The following is a 16,117-nucleotide window of genomic DNA, read 5'->3' on the forward strand; positions in this document are numbered from 1 at the left end:
GAGACCTTGGTAGTGGACAGGATATAAACGTTTTAAATAAATAAATACAGAGAAAAAAATAATCGGCGCACATTTACATCAGGCTGGCAAGGAGCTCCTTGTGTTGTTGGTAGATACTGCATATAAGGTAAGATGTCTACATCCTCCTTGGCTACAAGTTCCAAAACATCCATCGTATCGGCCTGTTGGTAGTCTTTCGCATCCTGAATGGAAAGGGGTAATATAACTACAATATAGGAAATATGTACTGTTTACCCTTCAAAAGCAAAGTAATAAATTACATCATGTGCATAGTTTTGCTGGTTTTCTGGAGAGCAGAACATCTATTTCTTGGCATTTTGGACTGGGAAACTCATCACAGCATGTCAGATTACTGGTTTGCTCTGCATAACATTATGTATATTTTTGGTGTTCAAATAGTAATAAGTGCAAGCATTAATACTAAGAGCAGTGATAAAAATGAAATGCATAAATGGGTGGGTGAAATGCGTAAGTTACAACTAGCTAGTAGGCAGAAAATTGTTTAGTGAACATACATACCCTTTTTGCAATTGCCACAAAACTTGTAAATTGGGTGACAATGGAGTTCTCCTGGCTGAGCTGAATGATCCAGGATTTCAACAGCTGTTTCTTTGCCTAAATAGTTAAGATACATACATTTTATAAGGGTGTTCCTTCTCCTCTCCAACCCATGACTCCACCCCATTTCAGCTGTTCCACTATAAGGTCTTCCTCAAACTGGCACCCTCCAGATTTGCTGGCCAACTCCCTTCATTCCCAATGGCTGGGATTTATGGCAGTTGCAATCTACCATATCTGGAAGGCATGAGGTTGGGAAACCTGGCCTAGAGTGAGTTCACCAGTGATACAGCAGTGGCATATATGGTATTCTACCAGTATAGCAGAGGTGTAGGACAACATTGAAAGGATTATTCCATCCAAATCTGTTAATTTGCTTCATCTTCCATTCTGCTGCAGAATCAAGATCTGAGCACAATAAGGAAAAGTGTTTCTTTTCCTGCTTTTCTATTACCTAAACTCTAGGTGGTGTTGAAATAAAGCAAAACAGGAGAAATGCACTATAGGAAAGACCCATGTCTTTCCTCCATCAGAAATAAAAGCAGGTTGCTTACCTGTAACTGATGTTCTTCGAGTAGCCACCTGTGCATTCACACATATGGGTGCTGCGTCTGCACAGTGCCTAGGCCGGAAGATTAGAAAGCTAACGGTTTTGGGCGGGAAAAACTCCGCTCCCCTCCCCCTCAGTGGTATAAATAGAGCGGAGTGTCCGCCATTTTATTCAGTCTTGAAGACTGAACGTTCGCCCTCTAGAGGTTGAGAATAAAATGAACGACAAGCATCACTGTATTCCAATGGTACCAATGAAGTTATAGTAAGGTACCGAGAGAAAAAAAAAAACATCCACTCACCAACACCGAGCGGGGCCGGCGGGTGGGTTGTGTGAATGCACAGATGGCCACTCGAAGAACATCAGTTACAGGTAAGCAACCTGCTTTTCTTCGTCGTGGCCTCTGTGCATCACACATATGGGTGATTTGCAAGCTTACCAAACTCGGAGGAGGGAGGAGTCATGAGCGAAGAACAGATGAAAGAACAGCTCTGCCGAAAGAGCAGTCTTGTCTGGAACGTACATCAAGCTGATAATGCTTGGTGAAGGTACATGGACCAGCCCACATCGCAGCTCTGCAGATATCTTGTAGCGGAACTCCTGTGGCAAACGCAGACGAAGTCACTACTGCTCATGTGGAGTGACCTCTTGGAAAAACAGGTAAGTCTATTTTCGATAGCTGGTAAGCCAAGACGATAGTCTGGACGATCCAATTAGAAAGTCTTTGGGATGTGATTGGTGATCCTTTGTCACACTTGGAGTACTTAACAAAAAGTCTATTAGTACTATGGAAAGATTCTGTGCAAGATCTGTAAAAAGCCAAGCAACGGCGAACATCAAGAGTGTGTAGAGCACGTTCTATCGGGTTCGAAGGCGATGGAAAGAATGCTGGCAAAACAATGTCTTGACTCAGGTGGAACGGTGTAGCCACTTTAGGAAGAAAGGAAAAATCCATCCGAAGAACAACTTTCTCCTTATGGAAATTCAGAAAAGGTGGGTCTATGCGAAGAGCACAAATTTCACTAGTTCTCCGAGCTGATGTTACTGCTACGAGGAAGGCCATTTTCCACAACACGAGGCGCAAGTCCACAGTTGCCAAAAGCTTGAACGGTGGTTTGGTAAGTGCCTGGAGCACTACAGAAAGGCTCCACGTTGGCATAGCAGGGCAGATAGACGGATGTAAGTTCTGTAGTCCCCTAATAAAGCATCAAACCAGCGGTTGAGAGAAAACTGATGATCCTTGGATAGCGCCACGATAATGGGATATGGCGGCTGCATAAACTTTAACGGATGATGGTTTGAGTCCCGTGTGATGCAGTTGCAAGAGAAATTGCAGAATATTGTCAACTGAAGCCGTCTCAGGAAGAAAAGAATGGCACTCTGCAAACGAGGAGAATCTTTTCCATTTAGCCGCATAAGAACGACGAGTGGACAGTCTCAATGCAGATTCGAGAATCGTCTGAATTTCTTGGTCAGTAGGCGTCAGTACCGCAGCGATTGCTGTCGAATCCGAGGTAGGAGCTGTATGTACAGACTGCTGAACAGAGCCCTCCGTAGAGCGACGTGGTGTCGGTATCAACTCAGTGAAATGACTCAGTTGATCCGCCATGCTGTCAACTTCAGGGAGGTTATATCCGGATGTCGGATCGCTCCATCTCGCTGTGTTAACACATGAGGAATAGTTGGTAGGCGAAGAAATGTACTTCTGGATAGTAGCAAGAGAGTGGCAAACCATGGTTGTCTCGGCCACCACGGAGTTACTAATATCCCTGTGGCATTGTCTTGGGCTATTTTCACAACCACTTTTGTTAGAAGTGGGATTGAAGGAAACGCATAAAAAGTCATGTTGTTCCAAGGGATCATAAGAGCATCCCCCATCGATCACGATTCGATGCCCGCTCTGGAACAATACTGGGCACACACTCTGTTGCCTCGAGTGGTGAACAGGTCCGTGTCTGGGTAACCCCACAAACGGAAGAGTTTCTTGCAAATTTGTCTGTCCAACTCCCATTCGTGGGTTGTTGACATCTGTCTGCTTAACATATCTGCTTCGATGTTGTCGGTTCCAGTCAGGTGAACCGCCAGGAGCATAATGTTCCTCGGTATGCACCAGTCCCAAATGTCCATCGATAGGCGTGCTAAGGCTGGAGATTTCATGCTGCCCTGCTTGTTGATATAGAAAACAGCAGGTATGTTGTCTGATGCAATCTGGACAACTTGACGGCATAGCACAGTCTCGAAGGCCTTGAGGGCGTTGAAAATCGCTAGAAGTTCGAGGAAGTTGATGTGCTTCCTTACTTCTCGTTGGTTCCAAGTACCTTGGACCCGAAGTCCCGAACATGTTGCACCCCATCCAAGGAGGGATGCATCGGTGTACAGGGTTGTTGTTGGCTGAAGCGGTCGAAATGGGACGCCGATAGACAGGTTGCCTGGGATGGTCCACCAAGTTAGAGTACGAAGGATCACAAATGGAATCCGGATCAGCTTGGTGGCAGGATCCCGTTGCGGGTGAAATGCGGTGTTGAAAAACAGTTGCATGGGCTGCATACGCAGTCTGGCATACGGGACAATAGCAACCGCAGCAGCCATATGTCCAAGTAGTCTCTGAATGGATACGGCTGGGACTGTTCCGTGCAGCCATATCTGACAAATGTGGTTGCATAAGGCACCTTGATGTTCCGGTGGAAGAAAGGCTCTTTCCCATGTCGAGTCGAGTCATGCCCCAATTAATTCGATGACCTGTGTGGGAATAAGGGACAATTTCTCGCGGTTAATGCACAGACCAAGAGCGTCGAGTAGAGCACAGGTCACTTGTATAGCAGACAGAAGACCTCGTTCGGATTGCGAAATGATAAGCCAATCGTCTAAATATGAGTATATTTGCACTCCCCGTGTTCTTAAGCGTGCGCATACCGGCGCCATACACTTCATAAAAACTCGAGGTGCGGTAGCCAGGCCAAAGGGTAGAACATTGAACTCGAACAGATCGGACCCAACAGTAAAACGTAGGAAGCATCTGTGTGAAGGATGGATAGAGATATGAAAATAGGCATCCTTAAAGTCCAGTGAGGTGAACCAAACCTCCCTCTTCAATAATGGAAAGATATTCTGTAGTGGTCATCTGGAACTTCCTTGGTTTGATGTACTTATTAAGAGTTCGTAAGTCCAAAATTGGACGAAGACCACCGTCCCTTTTCAGGACCGTAAAATATCTGGAGTAGAATCCATGCAATCCTTCTGAGCAGGATAATTGTCGAATCACTCCCTTGATAAGCAGCTGGAAAACCTCGTCGCATAGCACCGATGAAGAAGGTATAAAACGGATCGGGCTCGATGGAGGGACGACATCGAATTCTATCCTATATCCAAACTGAATGATAGATAACACCTACCTATCAGATGGGGAGCTGGCCTTGGAGCCGGTCCCCAGAAGGGAGAAGGGAAGGTGTTGTTGGAAGAGGAAGGATGTTCACCTGGACCGTCAAAGTGGGAGTTATCGGCGTCAAAGCGTCGACGGCCTTGGGAAAAACGCTGTTGCAGTTGCTGCCTCCAACGTTGCCGTTGCCAATATTGTTGGCAAGGGTAGTATAGTTGGTTCCGATAGGAAGACCGAGGCCACTGCCACTTACGCTTTTGTGGAGGGAGTTCCATGCAGCGTGCAGTCCGGCGTGATTCGTGTATTGCTTTTAACTTGCAGTCGGTCTTCTGATGGAACAGGCCGGTACCATCATATGGCATTTCTTCGATTCTGCGTTTCGTCTCGTTGGGAAAATTACAATTGCGAAGCCACGCATGTCAGTGTAACGAGATGGCATTGATGAGAGCCCTCGAATCAGTGTCTACATGGTGTTGTGAAGTAGACAACTGTTGCACCGCCACCTGCATTGCTTCTTTAATGAAGACCCTGACGAGGTCGGCTTGGTGATCTGGAAGGGAGAAAGCAACGTTATCCAGCTTCTGCATGATAAAGTACTGGTAACATGCCAGTGTTGCTTCGTAATTCGATATACATATGCCGAGCCCAGAGGCCGCATAGACCCGGCGCGCAAGCATATCGATTTTCCTCCCTTCCTTGTCATGAGGGGCAGTATGTCCCCTGGACTCCCTGCCCTGGGAGGATTCAACCACAAGAGATTTCGGTTTCAGGTGACGGAGCAAAAAAGGAATATCATCATCACGAACTCTATACATGGCCTCATACAGGCAGGAGGTAGCTTGTGGTTGAGCCGGTTGATCCCAGGGCTGGCCCATAGCCTGGCGAAGTGTAGTTATTAGTGGCAGGGCTATGGATGCGGACTGCTCTCCCCGAATGACATCATAAAACCGATCCGTGGAAGGACCTGGCTGCTGATGAGCTTTGATATCTCAAGGGACCGAATGAGATGGGACATGAGCTCCGTAAAAGAGAGATGTGGTTCATCAGGTGAAGCAGGCCCTTGGTATGCAACAGCCACATCGGGGGATGTCGAGTCGACCTCCGACTCATCAGAGTCTTCATCGTAGCGACGGCGGTCGCTTGAGGAAGAGGTTTCAGGAGAAGTTGGATGCCTACTCTCCACACGCCTCGAGGTGGATGGTATGTCCCTCTGGACCGATGGTGACCTACGATCCCAAGGAAGGTAATGGTATGGTTGATAACCACCCCAGCCGGGGGGAGCACCATATGCAGGCATCAACCAATCCTCATCCCGATGTTTGGACGAATGGCTGCGACGCCTTGGAGGCAATGGTGAAGCTACATGGGGCTCAGTTGTGGGCATAGGCGTTGGCGAGCGTTCCCTCGGCGGGGAGTCTCTAATCTCACCATCAGAGATGGACTCCCGAAGCGTCTCCTCCTGTTGTTGAGGGGGCACGCTCTCAGGCCGAGTGATTGGCCTGGGGGATCCCAGCGGAGTCACCTGCATAGCGGATTGCAAGGCCGGTCCCGAGGGAGTCGGTACCGTGGCGGCCGTCGGTACCGAGAAGCCCGATGAGCCTGAGCCCCGGTGTTTTGGGCGGTCAGGTTTCTTGCTCTTGTGAGCGGGCTTGTCCGCCTTTTCCTTCCTCAGCTTCTTACGGGTGGAAGGTTTATCCAAGACAGTGTGCTTGTGCTTCTCCCGTTTTTTAGCTGGGGAAGAAGCCAGCAATTGAGTCTCCATAGAAGTGGCGCCTTTGTCCGAAGGACGCTGCGGAGGATCGGCGGAAGTCGAAGTGGGGCGCTTCGCAGGAGCGCTCGTGGTGGAGGAGGAGTGCTGAGGAGGTGTGGCTGAAGAGGAACCAGGCTGTAAGAGCAGTTGGCCAGACTGCATTAATGACTGGTCCCACAAGAGTTTTCTAAGACAATTCTCCCTGTTCTTTCTCGCTTGCTTGGTAAACGCCAAGCAATGGCTGCATTTGTCGGTTCTATGCCCCTTGCCAAGGCAGAGGAGGCATAGATCATGTGGATCGGTAGGCGACATTTTGGATCCACATTCGGTGCATTTGCGGAAAGCCGCTCGCAGCGCCATCGTGGAAAAGGAAGAAAGAGAAGACAGTGTAGAGGGTAAGATAATATTTTTGTTTTTTGTGTTTTTTTAAATAGAAATGAAGGGATTTAAGAAGAACTGGGAAGAGCAACAAACTTGGATCAAGAGAAGAAAAGTTTAGGAGATAAATGCAAAAAACAGACAAGGAGCACAAGATCTAAGTGAGGGACGAACAGGCACGAGGCACAGTGAACGGCAGTCGCAAAGACTGAATAAAATGGCAGACACTCCACTCTATTTATCCCACTGAGGGGGAGGGGAGCGGAGTTTTTCCCACCAAAAACCGTTAGCTTTCTAATCTTCCGGCCTAGGCACTGTGCAGGCACAGCACCCATATGTGTGATGCACAGAGTCCACGACGAAGAATAACCCATTTTTTGCTCTAAAGAAATTCAAGGAAAGTGAGAAGTTCATATTAGTATTGCAAATGGACTTTTTAATCTTTTTAAAATGTGCCCTATTAATCAGGAAGCAAATGGACGGTGCAATCCAAGAGCCTCCATGCTTCATGCACATAATTGGGGTAGTGGTGGTGACTTCTGTCACTCTGTTTCATGCCTTGCATTCCAGCTGGATGGCCATTGTCTTTGTACCGCATCTTTCTAGAGGAAGCTGGGCACCATTTGGATAACACAGAAGCCACTAGCCTGGCACGGTTCCTTCTGTGTCAGTTACTGTGGGGAGGGTGGGCACAGAGGCACCATGGTCCAGGTTCCATTTCCAATGAATCCCATGACCTCTAGATGAATGTGCCCTTAAACATTATAAAAATAAAAGTGCTTTTTAAAAAGGAAGGTCATAAGTGCCATCTTCTAGAAGAGAATTTTATCCTTCTCTCACAACCCAAAAGGAATGCCTCTTCTAAGATAATTTTATTTATTTATGAAACATATATACCACATATACTACAATGAAATTCCCAGGCAAGAACCACAAGGGAAAATGCAGTATCATGAGCCAAACTAATGATAAAGCAGGGAATAATAAATGGCAGTTAAGCAATCACAGAGTGAACCTAATCCACAAGTACTCACAAGAAAGCACTAAGTTCAGTTGCACTTACTCCTGAGTAAGTGCATCCAGAACTGCTGGAAGCATCATTTTAAAATAATGTCTGCTCTTTTTAAAATAAGTTTTTTATTTACATCTAATTTTATGCAAGTTATCCAATTATAGTGAAAAGTGATTTTAAGAGGTTTATAAAGTGATGGTGAATGGGTGCCTATCAGGAATGCTGTAGCAGATTTCCTGCATTAGCAAAGGGTTGGATTCGATTCCGTTTGAAGTCCATTCTGTTCCATTTCCTTGATTCTGTGCCTACTCAGAAGTAAGTCCCATGAGTAGAACAGGGCATACTCACAGGTAAGTGTATATTGAATTGCAACTATAACTTCATATAAGGACTTGCATAAGCAGCTGACAGCTCTAATCCAAACTGCTGTCCAACACAGAGCTTCACTGCTTTGATTTTCTTTTCCTTAGCAATATACCTCATGTTCTGTTTCATTTTCATCAATCATCCCTTGCTCATGATCCCTAATGAAGGCTCTTGCTGCGAGTTTGTGGAGCATCTGTGTACAGAAGAGGGAGAGAAGAAGAGGGAAAAGAAAGCCAGAACAAGAATATTAGAACATGTATTTTTAAAATTCTAGTTTGGTTACGAGATCTTGTAAGAATTAAAGAGAAGTTACTCTATTTTTAAAAACAAAAACAAAAGCAGTCATGGAGAAGCACCATCATGTTTGGGACTGTGATGTGCAGGAAGGACTTGTTTTTTAACCTTTCCCCCCGCCTCATGCGTGGGACTGACAAAAATGCCTTTGAGCCAGTACCCACTTGTCTCCTGGACCAAGCAGCATCACTGGGGAGAGTGATTCCCTGGCCCTCTCCCAGTACTGAGGAAAGCAGTCTCCACAGGGTTGGTTTCACTCCTCCTTAAATTTATTTATTATTTATTGCATGCATTTATACCCCGTCCCATCACTTCAAGCGCTCAGGATGGCTTACAGAATGTATAAAAATACAATAAATTCCTGTGGTTTAAAAGCAATCAAGATTAGTAGGGCATGATCCTATGCACATTTAGACAGGGAAATGTCGCACACCTCTGAGTGTCCCTCGACGTGTGCTAAGGACTGAACACTGAGCCTTTATTACACAGTAGCACAATGTACGTACAACTTAAGTGTTGACAGCAGGGGAAGGGGGCCCCTCACAATGCTAGGCTCCTGTTACCATGTCCCTCTTTTTCTACAGAGTCTCTGTGCACTGGGAACCTGCCTAGCATTGGACTAAGAAGGCATGCAGCAACAGCAGATCTTGCATGCGTGTGAGAGAGAGCGCACTGCACATGTGCGTGGGAGACCATGTCTGTGCGTGCACAAAAGCCTTGTTTCTTAGTCACACTCAGCTTTCCGTGGCCTTCAGTGCCCCAGTCCACTGGAAGAAAAATGACAGACAGGTTTCCATACTGTGCTTATGGTTCGGGTGCACATATGCGTGCAAATCAATCAGCAGTGTTCACCATGGAGCCAGTGCTTACACTCCTAACATGCGCAGCACAGTCCTATGCATGTTTGTTTGCAGATGAGTCCTTATGTGCATTCCTCAGAAAGCAGCCCAAGTAAAAGCACATTCACATCAAAAGGATAGGGCTTCTAGAAGCATGCTCTGTTTATTTAGATTTTCTGGAATGCACTAGATAGTTGCTTTGCACCCATAGTTCTGGCTGAACTCACCGTTCCCGTTGTCTTCTGCAATTCAGTTGTAGATACCATTGCCTGCAGTTCTTGGTTGTCCACTAGTGCATTTAAAGTGGCCTTAAAGAAAGAACAAAAAACATCCAATTTATCAAGTTCTGGTGAAAACATTGATCAATGCTTTGATCAACTTCTTGTGAAATCTGTACCAAAGATTCAAGAGAAAGGGTCAGTGGAATTTACTATACTGCTGCTTCATCTTTCTTTAAAATTCTACCCGAGTCTTCCTATTGTCACTTAAGAACTCATCCTATTCCACAATAATTTATTAATTACATTTCTATACAAACCAAATAGCCAAATCTCTGAGTGGTTTATGGAGAATAAAAACCTTACAAATACAATCTTGCACACAATATAAAAGCAGGTTACATGCAAACATACAAACAGAGAGCACACACAAACACTGTCTATAAATATCTAAACAATTTGAATGTTTAACAGTAAGAAAACCCATGACCTGATTACAAAATTTCATCATATGCTGCCAAAAGCCTGAGAGTAAAGGCTAGGCTTTTAGCCTAGCATCAAAAGATAACCATGATGGCGCTGGACCAGCCTTGCTGGGGACTCCTTGCATAATCACAAGGCCACCACAAAGGCTGTTCTCCCACTTAGTGCCACCTTCTGAAAATCCCTCAGAGGAAGCACCTGGAGGAGGGCCTTACATGATGAGCACAGTATACAGCTAGGTTCATGCCGGGAATAATTCTAAAGCATTCAAATGAAAAAAAAAAGTTATGTAATTGCTGACACTATAAGAAACCTTGAAATATGGGATAGAACAAACTTCTCTCCGGGATTGTTACCTGAGTACAGCGGGAAATAAATCCATAGACTAGAAGACACTCATTATTAAACAGAGCCTGTATCTGGGCAGGAGCGTGCTTTAGCTCATCTGTTTTCATATCAAACTGATGCCATTTAATGGAAATGGCATTACATCCTGGGGAAAACATTCTAGTTGTCTGATTTTTTACCTGGCACAGGGATGGAAACAGAAAGTTAACATTTATCCTTTTTTCAGGTTCCTTTTACACAGGCAAAACACATACCTCCCCCCCACCCCCCACCCCATCCTTACATGTGAACTATACAACTGTCTGTCTGTCTATTTTGCAGGAAACTTCATTAAGCAGTTTTTCTCACCGCCCCTTTCCTTAAGCTGTTTATACATAAATTGCATTTTGGGAGGTACAATTCCAATATGCTGAAAGGAAAAACAGTGACTTTATTATGCTTAGCACATTCTATGCTATGCAAAATACTGTGATAGAGAGTGCAAAAATTATATTATTATTAACTGTATTTTTATACCACTCAACAACTGAAACTCTTCGGGTGCTCCACAAAAGCAAATAAAAAATAATGATACAATAAGAAAATGAAATAATAAACACATAAGTAAAAATACAATACAGAATTTAAATGTCAAGTTTAAAAACGAATTTTAAAAAGTTATGATAGCTTATGCATATTAAGTCACAAGACCTGTAAGCAGTTGAAATAATGCTCCAACATAACATAAGGCTAATTAAATGCCTGTTATTGAGGACAGTTCTAACCTAGACCCAAAAACTAACTAACCTAGACCCAAAAACTAACTAAAACTAACAGTTCTAACTAGACCCTGGTTACCTGAAGGAGCGCTTACGTCCATACATGCCCAGCCGCCCCCTGAGATCAGCGGGAGAGGCCCTCCTCCGGGAGCCCTCAGTGAAGGAAATTAGGAGGGTGGTTACTTGGAGGAGGGCTTTCTCAGCGGTGGCGCCTAAGTTATGGAATGCGCTCCCCAGAGAGGTCCGCCTGGCGCCGTCGTTATTTGTTTTTCGGTGCCAGGCGAAGACCTTTTTATTTAAGCAGCATTTTAATTATTATTATTAATAATAAATAATAAATAAATAATTTTAAATGTTAATATTATTGAATTTTATTTGGCCAGGATGGCTTATTTTATTCTATATTTTAATTGTTATTGTTTTAATTTATTGTGTATTTTATTCTCTGTTGTAAGCCGCCCCGAGGCTTCGGCGAATGGGGCAGCATAGAAATGTTTTAATAAATAAATAAATAGAAATTAAAATTGGTGCCAGGCAGGCCTCAGTGGGAAGTTTGTTTGTCCCCTCTCTCTCTCTCTCTCTCTGTGTATCTGTGTCTGTGTGTATTTGTTCTATAGTTAACATACCTCTACACATGGCAGTGGCAAATCTAATGCCATGAGGTAAGAAGGCTTAAAAGAAAAGGGAGCAGATGAAGAAAGGCACAGAATCTGATCAACATCTTGTTTGAAGACTTTCCATGGTCATCTGATTGACACCATGGCTCTTGTTCAGTTCAGTGGGACTTAAATTCTATTTAAATATGCATATGGAGGCTGTGAGACTGCCTTCTTGGCTCCAATTAGATTTTTTTTAAATGTGGAAATAGATAATGTATCACAAACCATAAAACTTCATAGCTCTTAAAGGTTTTTATGGCACTGGAATGAGCAGGTGGACCTCCTTAGTCTAAACCGATCATCATCAGTACAATCTTGCCTCCCACAGTAAAAAGCAGTGTGCATTTTCCATGGGTTCCTCTGACTTACCTATTTCAGAAGCAGTCATTTCTATCAATTTTCTGGGTTGTGCTGGTTTGCACAATCCTCCTGTTACACTGAATATGAGGTGCCCTCCAGTGGAGGCTGGATGTCCATGCTAAGCTTCAGTCCAAACTTTCAAGGAGCTATTCATGGTGTTGAACCAAGTCTGGGCTTTAACACCATGGATACTTCCTTAAAAGTTCAGAATTAAGTCTGAAGTGGATAAAAAGACCTACTGACATTGGAAACACTAATTTCCACTGGCAAACCTCTGTGTCACTGCATTTGCTTTTCCTACAGGGTCCAACTGCCCTTATTTCAACCCACAATCTTGGCATCAATGGGAGAGAGAGAGAAAAAAAATCAAAACTTCAGAAACAAACAAAAATGGAAACCCCAAATCTTCCCAAAGCACTACCAAAGAAAAACTGACTTTTCTGTCACCATAGAAAATGTTAAAATATACTTGCCTTTCTCTTCCAGTTATACTTTGATTTTACGTCAAAATATTCAAAGGCTCCAGCTCCATACTGGGCTAAAGATCTCAGCACATGACGATTCGCTGTGGGGCTGACACAGTATGTAAAGATTTATATGTAAAGAAGCTGCAACAGAGGATCAACCTGACCAGACAAAATTTCATTATTTTGCATAGCATATCCTGGATATACTTCAATCAGGCCATATGTATAATCTAGTAATGGAAGCCAGGCAAAACTAGCCAAGACATTTGAGGGGGCTTGTATCTTCTTAGGAGCCAAGCATGTTTTACACACTGAAGGTGTGACCTCTGGACAGAAAAATATACCACAATTCCTTGCTGGGAATTGTAGGACTTCTTTCTGTCTAAGCAGGCATAGCGGCATCTCCATAATGATTTTTTAATATTTATCTATTTATAAAATTTGTATGCCATCCAATTACTTGCGTCTCTGGACGGCTAACAACATAGGTAACTGAGAACCCACTCTGGTTGCAAGTTAATAAAAAGCAACAATAAAATTCAATATTAAAATATATTAAAATATTGATTATTTTTATTTATTTATTTATTTATTAAAACATTTTTATGCCGCCCCATTCGCCGAAGCCTCGGGGCGGCTTACAACAATAAGTTAAAAATAAATAACATTAAATTAAAAATATAAACATTAAAATTAAAAATACAAAAATAACAATATAAAATAAGCCGCCCTGGCCAGATAAAATCCAATAATATTAACAATTAAAATGCTGCTTAAATAAAAAGGTCTTCGTCTGGCGCCAAAAAACAAATAACGATGGCACCAGGCGGACCTCTCTGGGGAGCGCATTCCACAGTTGGGGCGCCACTGCAGAAAAGGCCCTCCTCTGGGTATTCTGTCTCCTGATCTCTTTCAAGGAGGGTTCCCAGAGGAGGGCTTCTGTTGCTGATCTCAAGGGGCGGAAGGGCAAATAGGGAAAAAGGCATTTCTTTAGGTATCCTGGTCCCAAGCCGTTTAGGGCTTTATAGGTAATAACCAGCACCTTCAATTGAGCCTGGACTTCAATGAGAAGCCAATGGAGCTGATAGAGGACTGGGGTTATATGAGAATAACGCCCAGTCCCTGACAGCATCCTGGCAGCTCTGTTTTGAACCATCTGAAGTATCCGGACTGTCTTCAAGGGCAGCTCCATGTAGAGCGTGTTACAGAAATCCAGCCAGGAAGTAACCAATGCGTGTGTTACTGTTGCTAGGCAATCCTCCTCCTTTTATAACAGAGCCATCATTTGGCCACTAGGTAGCATTTAGATGGCCATGGGATACTTTGAATTCCCAGCTACAAGGTCAGGAAAATACTCCAACTTTCTAGCTGGGAATCCAAACTCTGATTTCCTCCCTAGAGTCACAGTTGGTATAGAAAGAACCATGTTGGTTGCATCTTTGAGGCTGTAAGAATGACCTCGGAGAAGGGATTTTGGGAGCATTCCAAAGGGCAGGGAAGGAAGGAGATTGGCGTTGTCATGATATGATGCATTCTGGTGCTGGTTCCGTCTCTCTTCCCTCCTGCTCTGAAGTGTGCACTTAATGGCTGCAAAGAAGCATAGCAGTGAGCTTTGCCTCTGCATTCCTCCGATCCTGTACAGGATGCCTGTAGTCCTCCAAGCTCAGACAGCTGTGGTCATTCTCATCAGATTGTGCTCTAAACTTCTGAAACTTTATTTTAAAAGTACATCAGTAAAGATCACATGTTCAAACACCTCCCACACCCGTTAAAAATATCTCAAGTAGGACAAGACCAGGAGAACTGCTGCTAGTCATAAGGAACGATCCTGCATGAGTTGGACCATTGATTTGAATAAGGAAACTTCAGAACAAACTGAAATGGTGCACTACTGTCTCCTCCCAGGGTTCAATCTGATCCTTCTCCAATATTGGTCAAGTCCACAAACTCAAGTGCTACTGTGACAAAACACACAATTAAAGTCATTCATGTACACTGCAGTCTTTTAACTTTACCTTCATGTGGAACAAAACAGCTTTGTGGTCCCTGATCACTGAACATATTTATTAGTACTTGCAGTAGTGTTATTATTTTATTACATTTATATCCTGCTTTTTTCCTCTTTGAAGGAGCCCAAGGTAGCATCCCATGATCTGCCTTTCCATTTTATCTTCACAACAACTCTGTTGAAGTAGGCTAGGCTGAGGTTCAGTGATCAGTCCAAAGTCACCCAATATGCTTCATGGCTGAATGGGAACTACCCAGATTTCCCAAATCCCGGTCCATCATTCAAACCACTACACTACCCTGACTCTTACAGAAGAGAGTGTAGGGTGCAAGATCAGATTTTTTTTAAAGCTTCAAAAATGATTTTTAAAAAGGGGCTGATAAGAAAATGCCTTCTAGTGGTGCACCAAATTTGCTACCTGATGCAAATGGTTACTCTGCCTTATGGCGGAGCTGAGCCTAAAGCTTTCTTAAATATGCTTTGCAATTTCTCCTGAACAGAACACAAGTTCAAATCTCTTTGCACTTACCCAATTCCACATGTGAATATTCTAGTGTGCTGTGCATTTTGCTTCACCATCTGCAAAGTCATGCCTTCATTCTGAATATGTCCATCAGATATAAGAAAAATGTTGCGCTTGCATTCAGAAGGATACAGTAAATTCAGGTAGCGCAAAGTCTTCCATAAATCTGAGCTTCCCATTGTAGCTGTAGCAGACTAAGAAGAGAAAATTTTAACAATAATGGGCAGTTTTAGATTAAATGCTATTGTCTAGGTTTTAACAAACCAGTGATCAGGTTGGACAGAGGTGTCAATTCCTCTGCTTAGGTGTGATAAACCTAAGGGATGGATGGATGGATAGAATTTGGCTCCTTGGCCTCTCCAGCCAGATGAAATTAAGCAGAGCTGGTTTGGTTACCTTGCTTTAAAATGAAAAGTAAAGGAAATCATGTTACATTAGGGAAACACTTTACAGTATTGGTATAATCCAAAAGGTAGTCAACACAGAATAAAAAAAGCACATACCGTAATAAATTTTTCCAGAGCTGCAAAATTCATTGTGAAGTCTTTAGGATGGGAAGGAAATTCTTCAAAATCTGAACCATAAAAAAAACCTCTCTTAAAACATGAAGTGCTATATTTTTATAAGAAACAGCTGCATGATAATAATCAGGGTAGCAAGATTTATAGCTTAGTCCTATACATGTCAAAAGGAAAATCTACCAAGTTAAATAGAGCTTACAGGACTGCAGCCTGAACTGGGAAATTCAACGGTTTACTTAGGACTGTACTTTAATTGAAAAAAAAAAAAAAGCTCAATCCAGTGAGGTTGCCCAGAAACCTCTGAACCCAGAGGAATATGGGCATCTTTGAAGGGTGGAAGAGGCACGGAGGTACAGGTTGCCTCAGCATTTCTCCCACCCTGAAGAAGACTTAGATAGCCAATTTCATCTAAGTGTGTTGTCCTGAGGTGTAGGAAGTCTGAACCACTAAAAGGATATTGCATGTACTGGTGAAGCCTGTGCCTCCCCAAAAAGCCCATCTCCAAGGTTGTTCTTAGAACCTAAGAACAGAAGCCAGTGCAAGTTCTTTCCATTCCAGCTGCCAGAGCAGAGGGAGAGCACTGTGAATTCAGAGTTGCAGCTTCAACCTTGGAGCAAGTTTCCAATAT

At 43.6% G+C, this 16,117-nt stretch overlaps 1 protein-coding gene across 1 annotated transcript in view; it reads right to left on the reverse strand.

Moving 5' to 3' along the window:
• PARP4 (poly(ADP-ribose) polymerase family member 4) overlaps positions 1–16,117 on the reverse strand; it is a 38,825-nt gene that overhangs the window by 1,265 nt on the left and 21,443 nt on the right. Inside the window, exons 18-25 of the mRNA XM_044441803.1 lie at positions 15,472–15,542; positions 14,975–15,162; positions 12,444–12,543; positions 10,202–10,372; positions 9,372–9,452; positions 8,124–8,204; positions 541–636; positions 49–203 (exon numbers count right to left, since the gene is read on the reverse strand). Of these exons, the coding sequence (XP_044297738.1) occupies positions 49–203; positions 541–636; positions 8,124–8,204; positions 9,372–9,452; positions 10,202–10,372; positions 12,444–12,543; positions 14,975–15,162; positions 15,472–15,542 (943 nt within the window). The remainder of the gene's footprint in view (positions 1–48; positions 204–540; positions 637–8,123; positions 8,205–9,371; positions 9,453–10,201; positions 10,373–12,443; positions 12,544–14,974; positions 15,163–15,471; positions 15,543–16,117) is intronic.

The sequence above is a fragment of the Varanus komodoensis genome, unplaced genomic scaffold (assembly GCF_004798865.1).
Source record: "Varanus komodoensis strain SLA01 unplaced genomic scaffold, ASM479886v1 scaffold4, whole genome shotgun sequence".
NCBI classification, from domain to species: Eukaryota; Metazoa; Chordata; class Lepidosauria; order Squamata; family Varanidae; genus Varanus; species Varanus komodoensis.